The sequence below is a fragment of the Bubalus bubalis genome, chromosome 8, assembly GCF_019923935.1.
Source record: "Bubalus bubalis isolate 160015118507 breed Murrah chromosome 8, NDDB_SH_1, whole genome shotgun sequence".
Lineage (NCBI taxonomy): Eukaryota > Metazoa > Chordata > Mammalia > Artiodactyla > Bovidae > Bubalus > Bubalus bubalis.
This window is the reverse complement of record NC_059164.1, coordinates 91,425,376-91,440,759: the sequence shown is the minus strand read 5'-3', so window position 1 is coordinate 91,440,759 and position 15,384 is coordinate 91,425,376. Positions and strand designations below refer to the sequence as shown.

The window sequence follows — 15,384 nt, the reverse complement described above, 5'->3', positions numbered from 1 at the left end:
GTCCAACAAAATGCTTTTTATTACAGATGAAAAAACTACATGTTTTTCATTAAACGTCTGCTTATATGGATGATAAATGTCTCTGGAGACTCAAGACTATAGTAACACCTGTAGTGTCCGGGGAGATGAACTCTATTTTTTGTTGTGCACCCCTCTGAATTTTGAAGGTGAAGGATTTAAACATAAATGAGGGGCTCGGCCATAACCAATACCAACCTCAAACAGCTGAGACTATCTAGGAAATATTCTAACCTGTTCAAAGAGAAAGACGGTAAACCTAAAAAGGCTAATAAACCTGGAAAGGCTCTAAACTTACGGGAAAGTATATGAGGAAAAGAGAAAGGAGTTACTGGGATTAAAGGCAGTGAATGCATAAATCAAGGCATGCCACTGTGGGTCTATCACTAGTCTTGTGACATAAAAATACTCAAAATATACATACAAGAAAGGACATCAAATGCGCAGTCAAGGAGGAGACTATCACCAGGGTCCACAGGCTCACGAGGAAAAGCACCTACCTCGTCCGGGGTGTCTTTTGCATCCGGTTGTGCGACAGCTGCCCTGCGGGCGAGGTTTCCAGCGCGAATGTTGCTGAGGTTGATCTGCCTCTCGGGAGGAGGACCCCCACGAGGCTGCCCGCGGACAATGATGGCGCACCCTGAGAGCACCTAGGTCGGGGGAGAAACAAAAATTTAGCCATTGAAAGGTAACATCGCCATAACAGAGATGGCCCACGACTGTATCCCCAACATCTACAATAGTACACGGCACTCAAACACTTATTGAACGACTGAATGAACGAGATTACTTTCAATTTTTTAAGAGAAATACCTACATAAAACCTTGGGGTCGATAATAAAGGGACTGACCCAGAAATAAAAATGAGAATTAAACAAGATGATAGAAAAGTCAGAAAAGACTGGAGGGTGAAGAGGCATGTGAGTCATGGAGAAGAGCCTTTGTAATTTCATCCCAGCAAGCTGACCACCACCTGTGTTCTTTTCAATTATCAAGAAGCTAATGTCTCCATCCGGAGAAGGAAATGGCAACCCACTCCAGTGTTCTTGCCTGGAGAATCCCAGGGATGGTGGAGCCTGATGGGCTGCCGTCTATGGGGTTGCACAGAGTCGGACACGACTGAAGCGACTTAGCAACAACAGCAATCTCTCCATCCATACAAGCTGTTCTACAATGGGAAAAGCAAACAACGGAAGAAAGCCAGAGAAAAGTGGATGTTGAAGGAAGAAGCCTTGACACGCCACTCACACCAGCCGGAAGGACCCGAGGGTGCCCAGGGCTACCGTGCGGCCAGAGTCCAGGACTCAGTACTTCCTCTGCAGACAGTGCTCAGAGTCGAGGCTAAAAGAAAAACACAGCGCCCAGAGTCTAGGCTAAAATAGCCTAGGCTAAAGGAGAGCCTCTAGAAAACTCACGACCTCCGTGATGAAAACAGGGCAATCGAAGAAGGACCTTGGGGCTCCCAAGCCCAATAGCTCCTTCGCTCTCTCTGAAGAAGGATGTCTAGCATACCACCCACTTGCAACTATGGAAAGAGCTCTAAAGCTCACTTCAAATATTTGCAGGGAGGAGGGAGAAATGGTTTCACGTGGCAGAAGAGAAGAAAAGGCACACAGCATAAATGACAAACATCGCCCAAGCTATTCAAATTCTTTACACAATTTCATCACTAGGGAGGCCTGAGCAGCGCCTTCGCTTGAGCTGAAAGGCTTAATCCCATGTTTCAAAACAAACAGCTGCTGAACAAATAGTTAGAAGGCTGGAGAGCCCTGCCAGTGTAGAACTTCATGGCAGACTAGACCACAGAGTTTTCTGTAAAGGAAACAGTCCTTGGAAAAGAAGCTGACTCAGAGGAAAAAAAGAATAGGAAGGGAAGCCACTTCAATAGTCATTTGCTTAGCTGACTTGTCTCCCTCGCCTCTCCACCTTAACTCATGCTCTAAATTGTGGGCAAGTAATACAAATAAAGAGCTGCATTAAACATATATGCATTCAGTTGGCCAAAAATTTCCTTCGAGTTTTTCCGTAAGATTTTATGGAAACACCTGAATGAACATTTTGGCCAATCCATTACATCTTAAAGAATAAGAAACAACAAGTAAGTAACCATCACCCAAGTTAAGAACTAGAACACTGGGGACTCCCTGGTGGTCCAGAGGTGAAGAATCCACCCTCCAATGCAGGAACGTGGGTTCGATCTCTGACTTGAGATCCACATGCTGTGGGGCAGCTAAGCTCGAGTGCCACAACTAGTGAAGAGCCCCTGGCTACAAGGGGGACCCAGTGCAGCTAAATTTATAAAAGAAGAACTAGAACACTGGCAGGACCTTGGATGCCATGTCCCTCTAACTCGCAGCTCCTTTTGCTGACCACCACCTCTATTCTAACCACCGTGTAACCTCTCCCTTGCTTTTCTATAGTGTTACGCTTTGTGTATATGTTTCCATGCACTATGGTGCTTCCTCATCTCCTATTTCTAATCTCTATATACACTGAGCCGACAGCAATGTATACCCATCACTGACTTCCTTCTTTTGCCCTTTTTTGGTAAAACCCATTCATGCCAAAACACTATTCACTTCTGTGGCTGTACAGTACTCCACTGTATGAATCTATCCTACTTTCTTACAGAAACTCTGTCAGAAAAATACACACATTCTAATTAAAAAAAAAAAAAAGTAACATCTCATTATCCCCAATAACTTAAGCACACAGACCTTGGTCTACACGGTAGTCTACACCTCCCTGGCTATACCATCACACACATAATAAAAGACTGCCTTCCTTATCTAGTTATAAGTCATTTTTTCATTTTATCCTCTGTGATCCAGTGTTACCAGCAATCAAAACCTTATAGCCTCCAACCGAACAGCCTTTCTTGAGAACCCATGCCCTGGGCATCATCCCAGGGATCTGACACTTTAAAAAGACAAGCCCTCAAACAAAGTAAAGCCAAAGAACAGATACACTACAGCACAGGATGGCTGATGTTCCTAAAATGAGAAGGGCCAAAGAAAGAAAAGAACTTGGAAGTGACTCGTTTACAGTCAATTCTTCACCAAGTGGCAGATGAACAGCACACTATTGAACACCTGCCTTGACATCATCCACGTACAGTCTCCAACAGGACTGAGGAGCACACAGCATAGAGTTCCTGTCTCAAAGGCCTATTCCTCGATTCTTGTCAGGCTTTCACGAAAACTCATAAAGCTCTCCCAGAAGACCTAGTACGTCTTGGAAAACCCAGTTAGATGCTCGCCATGGCTGAGCAATGAGCACTGACCCCAGCAAAGAAACAATCTTTATTTCTCAAGCCTGACAAAGCCTGCTGAAAAGCTCAAGAACACAATGGCTGATAGGTACCCTCTTATTCCCCTTAAATACCAGCAAGGTGTTGCCTCTAACGCCCTCAATCTAGTAGACGAGACCCTTGGGGGACAATGGGTCTCTAACTATTATCCCAGCCCCATAAAGAGCTTTAGTAAATAATTTATATGAAGGAATTTTGAAAAATCTTTGTATACTCCCCCCCTTTCACCTTGAAAGCTATGCTGAAGACTGCTGTCAGAGCCTCCTTGCTTTTTTTGCACCTAATAGGCCATTCAGGCAACAGTCCACAATTGAATTAATCTTAGAGAGAGATGACTTTATAGGCTGCGTGACACCTACTGGGTTGGCCAAAAAGTTCATCAGGTTTTTCCATAAACTCTTACAGGAAAATCCAAATGAACTTTTTGGCCAACCCAATACAACTGAAGGTACAAATGTAAGCGACAACCACCAAGTCAACCTACCAAGGACAGATGCTCACTGTGGCAGTGAGTGCCTTCTATATGCCAGGCATTGTTCCAGGCAAGTAACATGCCTCGAGTGAACTAAAACAGACAAAAATGTCTGCTCCTGGAGAGCAGACATTCTAGTGCGGGGAGTCAGATAAACAATAAACAAGTAAAATACTGTCTGTTATTCAGAATTTTAATTTCAGAAGAATAACGTTAAGATTGAGAGGAAACTGTCAGGGGTAATTGTTCTGCCAAAGCTGTACTGATTCATGTTGCAAACTTTCATGAATGTGGTAATTATCCTTAATTGCTAATTTATTGGGCATAAAAAGCAATTCATATGGTAACTGCTTTATCCAATTATATTAATAAAATGACATATTCTAGAGAAATGATCTGATCTTAGCCCTACCTGATACACCAGGAGGTTTGTGAAAACAGCTGTCACAATGAGTCAGTTTGATTGAGGTCATGAATTAGACAGTTCTCAGCTCTGCCAATAAAGGTTACAGAGAAACGCGGTGTGATTCAGAGGACCTGGCGTCAGGGCACGAGTCCGAGGCTGACAGAGACTGAAACAAGTCAGCTGAGAAGGCAAATGGGGACTCAAACTGATCAAACCCACTAAGAGTTTACTAGGAGAGTTACCTAACAGTGACATACTTCATAGGCCGCAACTGAAATACTGCTCAGCAACAGCAACCCCACCTTAAATCATCACTAGTTACTGATAAATGACTTGGTTTAACACTTAAACCCCCAGACCACAAACACCAAAAGACAGAAAATCTCTGATACAAAAACCTAGCCACACTACACTTAGGGCAAAAAAAGTGATGGTACAGAAAACCACATGATGTTCTGAGTTGCTCAGTCGCGTCCGACTCTGCGACCCCATGGATGCACTCTCCACACTCCATGGGGCTTCTCCAGACAAGAATACTGGAGTGGGTTGCCATGCCCTCTTTCAGGGGATCTGCTCAACCCAGGGATAGAACCCAGGTCTCCTGCAGTGCAAGCAGATTCTTTACCAGCTGAGCTACCAGGTAAGCCCCATAGAAAACCATAAATACGTCAATAAAACCAGAATTCTTTTTTTTCACAGCACCAAGAGCAAACATCTTCCCTTAAAAATCATATCTTACTAGGTGAGAGTATCTTGTTAGCTCTACAAGGAGGACTAGCTTAACGCGTTTATCTGCCTGTTTAGATATAACAATAATATCTCAGTCATATCTGCCAATATGAAGATCCAGTATAAATAAGGACAGGACTTCCCTGGTGGTCCAGTGGTTAAGAATCCACCTTGCAATGCAGGGGACATGGGTTTAATACCCTGGTCCAGGAAGATTCCCACACATCATGGAGTAACTAAGCCCGTGCACCACAACCACTGAGCCCACGCGCCCTAGGGCCTGTGAACGGCAACAAGAAAAGCCTCCTCAAGGAGAAGCCCACCCTCTGCAACTAGAGACAGCCTACACGCAGGCACGAGGGCCCAGCACAGCAAAAAATAAATAAATAAATCTTAAAAAAAAAGGCGGGGGGGGGGGGGTGGTAAGGACAGTCACCTGATGAATACCAAAATGTTACAAAAAGGAAGCCCCAAATAAACTCAAAAATGTATGGTCAACTGCTTTTCAAAAAGGGTGCACAGATAACTGGGAAAGAACCTCTCAACAAAAACTGTACCAGTAAAATTGGACTGCTGTTGTTTAGTCCAATTCTTTTGTGACTCCCAAGGACTACAGCCCACTAGGCTCCTTTGTCCATGGGATTTCCCCGGCAAGAATACTAGAGTGGGCTGCCATGCCCTCCTCCAGGGGATCTTCCCAACCAAGGGATAGAACCCGAGTCTCCTGCATTGCAGGTATATTTTTTTACCACTGAGCCAACAACGAAGCCCTGGGAAAACTGGATATCCAAACGCAAAAGAATGAAGCTGGATCTCCACCTCACACCATATACAAACATTAACTCAAAGGATCAAAGACCTAAGTGTAATAAGAAGCTCTTAGAAAAAAACATCGTGATGGTGGATAATGCATGGATTAGGCAATAACACCATCTTAGAAAGCACAAACAACCAAAAACATTATGCTTCACTGGATACTACCAAGAAAGTGAAAAGACAATATTCACAAAACATATCTGATAAGGGTCTAGTATCTGGAATAAGGAAATATCGTAATTCAACAATTGAAAATGGTCAAGAATTTGAACAGATATCTATCCAAAGAAGATACACAAATGGCCAGTAAGCATATGAAAAGATACTCAACATTATTAGTTGTAAGGGAAATGTAAATCAAAACCACAATGACGTATCATCACTTCACAGTCACTGCTGCTGCTGCTAAGTCACTTCAGTCGTATCCGACTCTGTGTGACCCCATAGACGGCAGCCCACCAGGCTCCCCGTCCCTGGGATTCTCCAGGCAAGAACACTGGAGTGGGTTGCCATTTCCTTCTCCGATGCATGAAAGTGAAAAGTGAAAGTGAAGTCACTCAGTCTTGTCCAACTCCTAGCGACCCCATGGATTGCAGCCTACCAGGCCCCTCCGTCCATGGGATTTTCCAGGCAAGAGTACTGGAGTGGGGTGCCACTGCCTTCTCCGTTCATAGTCACTAAGGTGGCTATAATCAATAAGACAGAGAAAAGCAAGTGGTGATAAGAATGTGGAAAAATTAGAACCCTGATACACTGTGATGCAGTCACTTTGGAAAACACTCTGGCAGTCCCTCAAAAGTCAAACAAAGAATTATCCTGTGACCCAGCAATTCCACTGCTAGGTACATGCCCAAGAAAAATAAAACATACATCCACACAATATCTTGTACACAACTGTTCGTGGCAACATTATTCGTAAGAGCCAAAAGGAGCAGAAACAATCCAAATGTCCATCAAGTGAAGAATGAATAAGCAAAATGTGGTATATCCGTGAAATGGATATTATTCAGAAATAAAAAAGAAATAAGGTAGTGATTGATACTACAACATGGATAAATCTTGAAAACATGCTAAGTGAAAGAAGTCAAGACAAAAAAGCCACATACTGAATAATTCTATTCACGTGAAGTGTCCAGAAGAGGCAAATCCATAGAGATAGAAAGTAGATGAAGGGTTCTCAAGGGCTGGAGGAAGAGAAAGGGAGTGACTGCTAGTGAGTCCAGGGTTTCTTTTCCTTCTGAGTACCAATGAAAAATGTTCTAGAATTAGACAGTTCTAACAGTATTGTGAATAATTTTAGGGTATGTACATTTATTTGGGCTTCCCTGGTAGCTCAGCTGGTAAAGAATCCTCCTGCAATGCAGGAGACCCCTGTTCAATTCCTGGGTTGGGAAGATCCCCTGTAGAGGGATAGGCTGCTCACTCCAATATTCTTGGGCTTCCCTTGTGGCTCAGCTGGTAAAGAATCCACCTGCAATGTGGGGGACCTGGGTTCGATCCCTGGGTTGGGAAGATTCCCTGGAGAAGGGAACGTTTACCCACGCCAGTGTTCTGGCTTGAGGAATTTCATGGACTGTATAGTCCATGGGGTCACAAAGAGTCAGAGACAACTAAGTGACTTTCACTTTCATATTTATTTCAATTAAAATAACTGCTAAGGTCCAATATGGATGTGCATTAATATGACATAAAATGTCTCTTTCACCAAAGGGGTATTTCCATATCTTGCAGGAAGATTAGACCCTTAGCTGAACAACACCAACAGGCAGCTGACTCAGACCCAGAAGTCAGGCATGGTGACTCCCAACAGAATGAAGGGCAACTGTAAACTTGCAAATCCTCAAGAAATAACAAGGTAGAAGTCACAGGAAAGAAGCCAAACTTCAGTGAAATCTACAAAGCCCAAAAAAGGAGAAAGATGACCAAAAACAATACAAGTTTTTTCTTCGAGATAAGTAGAATGAACTCCTTCCCTCTGTGGCACAGAAAGAAGAACCAAGAAGGCCACTGAACTAAACAGTCCATAGTGTCATCTGGAAGCTTGCCAAGGCCACCACCCAGAGGCTGCTCAGAGGACAAAGGAGCAGGCCAGTGACTCTTCTCCAGACAAGGTGCCCTCTCCACCCAAAAATGCCTTCAGGGGACAGGGAAGAATTGTGGTGTACGTTAATGAAGCAAAAAACATCTAAAGAAATGGAATTAAGGCAAGTGTAGAACTTAAAAAAAAAAAAAACTAACTTGGAGAAAAATCTCAGAAAGTGTATCAGGAAAAAGCTTCCTCCAACCACAGCTATTGCCTGTCTTTCTTGAAAATTAAAAAGTCATTTGGACAAGGAGCAAGCAATCCCAGAGGACTGTAAGCCCTGTGACCTGGGAGGTCTTTCCCAGCATACATGCCAACATAGCCAGCTTCTTTCTTTTTTCTGGCAAGAGCCAGAGGCAAACCTAAATGAGAGGGGCCCGGCACAATGACCTGGGACCCCACGGCCTTGTGGCAGCCCATTCACTTGCGCTGGGTGCACTAACTCATTCAGGAGAGACGATCATAAACGGCTGCTCCAGGGCCGGCTATACCAAGAACTGGACCTCAGTTTGGAAAGAAACAAGTTCAAATCTCAAAGGGGACTCTAACAAGAGCGCAGCTAAGCGAGAGCATCTCAACAAGGCCCTTTTATTGTACAGACGAAAAATCTGTATGTGAAACAGGTAAAGGTGACTTTTGCTTAAAATGAAATTAATGGCAGGGCAAGGAAGACTGAAGTGTCCGATTCTGATGTTCCACTGTGTCACATGTAGGAACAAGCATCTGAGGAGCTGCTATCTGTTAAAACGGTAGGTGAGATGACCTACTGATTAAATCTTTTCCTCAGTTAAAAATCTCCATTTCTGTGTGCCAGCCGAGCAGGTGTCAGGAACTGCCACTAAGCCAGCAAAGCTTCCATGAGCTGGCTGCCCCAAACCAAACCAACACGTATTAAACATTGCCATATGCAGGGAAAGCAGGCTTACAGTCCCAATTTTACAAAACACCCAAAAAGAGACACAAAGGAAGCAAACTTCAGAATGAGAAAAAGCAGGCTCGGCAAACTACAGCCCACTGGCCAATTCCGCCCTACCACCTGTTCCTGTACAACCCACGAGCTAAAAATGGTTTTTACATTTTTAAGTGGCTTTCAAAAAAAAAGAAGAATCAAAAAGATATTATGTAACACATGAAAAGAGTATAAAATTCAAATTTCAGCATCCATAAATAAAGTTTTATTGGAACATGGCCACGTTCATTCATTTATGTAATTGTCTATCTGCTTGCTTTCACACTGAAACACCAGAGCTGAGTAGTTGCTACAGAGTCCGTATGGCCTGCAAAGGCTAAAGTATTTACTACCTGGCCCTTCACAGAGTCAGCCTGCCAGCCTCTGATATAAAACATTATGACAGGGAGTGAGATGAAAACTAGTTTTATGGTAGTCTAAACGGTACGTGCTCAGCAAAAATAAATTCTGGACAACCACTTCAAGTTACACAGACTGCTCATCTTTATAATCAGAGAAGGGGCAGTGGTAAGCAACAAAAGAATTCAGTTTCAGTATCAAATCCATGTCAGTGGTGATTTTTGAAAGTTCACTGGCTCTATTAGCCTCAATTTCCTCATTGATAAGTATATCAGAACATCCATGAGAGGTGTCATGAAACTTAAACAAGGAAATAAAGCCCTTGGCACAGAAGTTGGCCAAAAGACCAAATAAATAAGTCAATATTATTGAGATAAGAAATGGTTCAGGAGTTTCCTGGTGGTCTAGTGGTTAGAATTCAGTGGTTTCACTGCTGCGGCTCAGGTTCAATTCCTGCAGGGGGATCTGAGATCCTGCAAGCTACTTCACATGGACAGAATTTTTTGAAAAAAGAAAGAAATGAAATGGCTCAAAGTGTGGTCTGAAGTAAAGATTGGAAAAAAATAAATGTACCATAGAAAAAGAACCATTTCCTCCTGGGATTTAAAGTAAACACCAAATTCATGTAAATTCTCCCACCACTGAATTCAACCAGAAGGAATTAGAGAAATGACCTATGATCTCACTCCCCTCCTTTATTACCCAAGATTCTCACTCTCTAGTGAAGTGATTTCTGAACCTCTGTCCTCAAAGATTATCATAAATAAATATCATATCTTAAGTCTATTGTTATTGTTGTTTAGTTACGAAGTCATGTCCGACTCTGAGACCCCATGGACTGTAGTCTGCCAGGCTCCTCTGTCCATGGGATTTCCCAGGCAAGGATACTGGAGTGGGCTGCCATTTCCTTCTCCAAGGGGATCTTCTTGACCCAGGGATCGAACCTGTGTCTCCTGCATTGGCAGACGGGTTTTTTTTTTAACCACTGAGCCACCACCGCCAAGTTGCTTCAGTCGTGTCCGACTCTGTGCGACCCCACGGACTGCAGCCTACCAGGCTTCTCTGTCCATGGGATTCTCCAGGCAAGAACACTGGAGTGGGTTGCCATTTCCTTCTCCACCACTGAGCCACAGTGAGCTTCAAACATGAAAAAGCTGTCTTGACAATCACAGCCTCAGATGACCATGACTGTGAAATCAGACAGTCTTAAGTAAAACACTGTGATAATCTCTCATCTGTATGTGAGGACAATACCACCACCTTCTCTGCAGGTTGTGTTATTGAGATGCCTCACAGCAGCTGACACCTAGCAGATACTCAAGAAATAAGGGCACAGTGGTCTCTCTTCCCTTCCCTCTCTACTGCCCACACCTCTACACCCTTACAATGCTCTGCATGGCAGGCACTCATTTTACAGATGAAAAAACTGTGGTACTTCAGGACTAGAACACAACCTTTCCCAGTGTACTTTCTAATAAACTACAAATACTAAACATTTGCTATGAGAATTATGCATCAAAAAAGTGGTGATACATGCAAAACACCAAGCCTGTAACTTGCACAAAGAAAGCCTCACCAGGAAGGAACTGGCTCAGGTTCCTAGAAGCCAGAAACCCCACGATGATCCTCTACAGAGCCAAGTCCTCACCACCCACGCTGAGCTCCACTGTGCTCGAGGAACCAGAGTCACTCAGAAATCAGAACTCAGCAGGAACTATGTGGCAGGCAGAGGCAAAGTGTCATTCCCAAAAAATTCATTCCAGCTGTCAAGTTTTTCAGAGTAACCATCATATGTGAAAATAAGCAAAGGAAGAACCAAAAATTAACTGACTCCAAGCTCCAATACTCTGGCCACCTGATGCAAAGAACAGATTCATTGGAAAAGACCTTGATGCTGGGAAAGATCAAGGGCAGGAGGAGAAGGGGGCAACAGAGGATGAGATGGTTAGATGACATCACGGACTCAATGGAATGAGTTTGAGAAAACTCAGAGATGGTGAGCTCCCTGGTGGCTCAGACAGTTAAGAATCCACCTGCAATGTGGGAAACCTGGGTTTGATCCCTGGATTGGGAAGATCCCCTGGAGGAGGGCATGGCAACCTGCTCCGGTATTCTTGCCTGGAGTATCCCCATGGACAGAGGAGCCTTGCGGGATACAGTCCATGGAGTCGCAAAGAGTCAGACACGACTGAGTGACTAAGCACGGGAGATGGTGAAGGACAGGGAAGCCTGGTGTGCTGCAGTCCATGGAGTCACAAAGAGTCAGACACAACTGAGGGACTGAACAAGAAGAACATAAAAGTGATCATCTGAGCATCACAGGACTTTGACCCCTCAACCAAATGTTTAGGGTCAAGTACTCAGACTGTTAAAGCTAAAGGAAAATTACTGCAGTCATCAGGGCTTTTGCGTGGTGATCTTGCTGTTTAAAATGGCTCACAGGCATCACAGTCCTGAAGTTTCCCTAGGCACAAAGAAAGCTGTTGTGATGTGCCTTACAAAGAAAATATTAGACAATTTTCGTTCAGGTACAAGTCACAGTGTTGTTGCTCATATATTCAGTGTTAATGAATCAACACTACATATTAAGTAAGAGGACTTTAAACAGAAGCATACAATACAATAAAAGTGAAAGAGAAAGTCGCTCAATTGTGTCCAACTGTCTGCAACGCCATGGACTATACAGTCCATGGAATTCTCCAGGCCAGAATCCTGGAGTGGGTAGCCTTTCCCTTCTCCAGGGGATCTTCCTAACCCAGTGATTGAACCCAGGTCTCCCATACTGCAGGCAGATTCTTTACCAGCTCAGCCAAAAGGGAAGCCCAAGAATACTGGAGTGGGTAGCCTATCCCTTCTCCAGGGGATCTTCCCAACCCAGGAATCAAACCAGGGTCTCTTCCATTGCAGGCGGATTCTTTACCAACTGAGCTATCAGGGAAGCCCAACACAAGATCATGTATCTATCACTTGATGAAAATCTAGTGACCAGAGGCTCATAGGAACTAACTCAGTATTTCTCACAGAAGCAATGGTTCGAAATTCACTAATTTAGTACTTGTGACTTGATGGAATATGCACATGTGCATGCATGCTAAGTCACCTCAGTCATGTCCGACTCTTTGAGACCCATGGACTGTAGCCCGGCAGGGTCCTCTGTCCACGGGATTCTCCAGGCAAGAATACTGGAGTGGGTTGTTGTGCCCTCCTCCAGAGGATCTTCCTGACCCAGGGGTTGAACCCTCTCCTGAGCTCCTGCATTGCAGGCGGATTCTTTACCACTGAGCCACTGCAGAAATCCCTAATAGACACAACTACCATGAATGATGACTGTATGTTATAAATACAAAGAAGAGGATATGGCAACCAGGGTGAAAGGGCCACAAGAGTCACTTGCACTATTCTTACAACTTTTTTGAGATTATGTTAAATTAAAATTGCAACACCTTTTTCAAAAGTGGAAACCATACTACCGGCCACTTTAGAGTCTCAATGACCAAACAAATCCCGAGAACTAGATCTTCTTGGTGGTTCTGAAAATCTCTCTTGCTCCACTCCCTCTGCACACACAACTTAGAGAATGAAAGTCAAACTGAAACTGAGCAGGACTCTGTATGGCCTTCACGAAAGCAGTCTCCTAGGCCTTCCAGAGTTCCAAACAGCAGGCACCAGCAGTTACTCATTAGGGAAGTGAAGGGGTGCAGAAACGAAAAAAAGGGTTAAGTAGGAAAAGTAATGGCAACAGTTCAGTGATAAAACAGAGTTCTAGTTCCTCCTCCAGGGATAATATATACAAACATGTGCTGTGTCTCTGAAGGACAGGGAAGCCTGGAGTGCTGCAGTTCACGGAGTCACAAAGAGTCAGACAAGACTGAGCGACTGAACAAGAATTAGAAGATAAAAGTGATCATCTGAACATAAAAGTGATACACCCAACACTTATCTCTGAGTAGTTCTGCAGAAGCTAAGACCCTTACTCGGGTCAAGTATGGTGACTACAGGCTGTAGACTGTCACCAGAGGGTCAGTGGTTGAGACTCACATCACCCTGTTACCTCACCACCAACCAATCAGAGAAAGTCATAGGCCATGGGCCCTCACCCCAAATGAGGGAGGGATTGGGATTGACAGATACACACTGCTGCTGCTAAGTCGCTTCAGTCGTGTCCAACTCTGTGCGACGCCATAGATGGCAGCCCACCAGGCTCCCCCATCCCTGGGATTCTCCAGGCAAGAACACTGGAGTGGGTTCAGATAAACACTACTATACATAAAATAGGTAACTATTAAGGACCTACTGTAGAGTACAGGGAACTCTATTCAATACTCTGTAATAGCCTATATGGGAAAAGAATCCAAAGAGTGGATGTATCCATCAATGTAACAGATTCACTTCACTCTACACCTGAAACCAATACAATGCTGTAAACCAACTATACTCCAATTAAAAAAAAAAATTCATTTCCTGGCAGCCATCAAAGAATTCAGGTGTTTTGAGCACAAGCAATCTTGTTTGGCACCCAACAAATAAACACTGTGAAAGTGAAGTCGCTCAGTCGTGTCTGACTCTTTGCAACCCCATGGACTGTAGCTCACCAGGCTCCACCCTTCATGGGATTCTCCAGGCAAGAGTACTGGAGTGGGTTGCCATTTCCTTCTCCAGGGGATGTTCCTGACCCAGGGATCGAACCCAGGCCTCCCGCATTCCAGGCAGACACGTTAACCTCTGAGCCACCAGGGAAGCCCAATAAACACTGTACTTCACCACAACCCAGTGTCAGTAAACTGGCTTTGCTGTGCGTAAAGCAGACCCAAGTTCAGTTCAGTGACAAAACTATTATTTTGTTGCAAGGACAGTATCTTCCCATGATCCATTCATCATCGCTTCATGTTTCTCTCCCAAATGAAATAAAATGCTAGACATGTTCCAATCACAGAATTCCAACCTCTGAGCACACAGTTCAAAAAGGCTATGGCCCCCAAAAAGGATCTTGAATTTTAGGAAGACGCCCTTTTCCTTCCAGTGCAAGTTTATCCAGTGGGGATTTGAAAAACCTGCATGTGTGATCTAATTAGGTTTTACATTCAGAAAAGCTGAAAACCCCCTAATGTCTCAAAAGTTTTGAGATACAATGTGTGAACATTCAGAGTTAGAGTAACTGTGAACATTCTCTCAGAGGCAAGAGCAGCATACATATTTTTGGTTTGTTGCTCAGTCGCTAAGTGATGTCATCCAACCATCTCACCCTCTGTCGCCCCCTTCTCCTCCTGCCTTCAATCTTTCCCAGCTTCGGGGTCTTTTCCAATGAGCTGGCTATTCGCATCAGGTGGCCAAAGTATTTTTGGTTTAAAATCTTGTAATCTTGATGGTAATCTCTTTCCCCAGGGAGTTGGCCTTCTTTATTATCAAAAAAGAATCTGATTGTCAAAAACGATGCCTAGGTCCCTCTCTCTAGCCTAGAAACACAGGGAAAGATGTTTTGAGAAATACCAAGAGAAATGTGTTAATTTGCAAGACACCAGATCCTGAGTTTAGATTTTATTTTCTCTTGTCCTTACCAAATCCTAATTTCCTCCTCCTGCCCACCACACCTCTGGCCTTCTCTACAATGCAGGCTGTCAGGATCAAGATGCCAGGGGAGTAGAGGAGTACTTTCAGCCAGCACAGGGATAGGGCAGGAACAATAAGTCTCTACAGCTAATCAACTATGCTTTGAGTACACTGAATCCCATCATCTTTCAACTGTAACAATGAAGGGGGAGAAGGAAGATGCACAGAAGGCTCCTGAAGGCACTCACAAACTGGCAATCACCTGAGAGCTTGTTGATACTACAGGCTCAGACCCTACCTGAACCTCCTGATTCAGAATCTGTTTTAACAAGATCCTTGGGTGATGGGTTCGCACAAGGTTAATCCACCACCACCACCCCTTTATTCTCCACTCTGCCTGGGGAATCTGCCTGGCTCAGACAGGTCCTCCAGCAAATTTGGCTTAAACTTTTTATTCAGAGAGGCCTTCCCCAGACTATGTCAGCTAGATGCTTGTATATGCTCTGAGCCTCTGTATTTCTCTCCCATAGAATTCACCACCACATTAAATAGCATAATGAATGGTTCAGTAGCAGTTTTCCACTCCTCTGTGCAAGCTCTCTCTGGGCAAGGACTCCATCTATCTTGTTCACCATGGTAGCCCTGGAGCCCGGAACAAGACCAGAAACAAAGTAAGCATTCAGTAAGTGTTTTT

General features: G+C 44.1%; 1 protein-coding gene across 1 annotated transcript in view; it reads right to left on the bottom strand.

Moving 5' to 3' along the window:
• The window catches only part of SND1 (staphylococcal nuclease and tudor domain containing 1), a 421,903-nt gene that overhangs the window by 389,151 nt on the left and 17,368 nt on the right, over window positions 1–15,384 (bottom strand). The window contains exon 2 of the mRNA XM_025292056.2: window positions 519–668. Within this exon, the coding sequence (XP_025147841.1) occupies window positions 519–668 (150 nt within the window). The remainder of the gene's footprint in view (window positions 1–518; window positions 669–15,384) is intronic.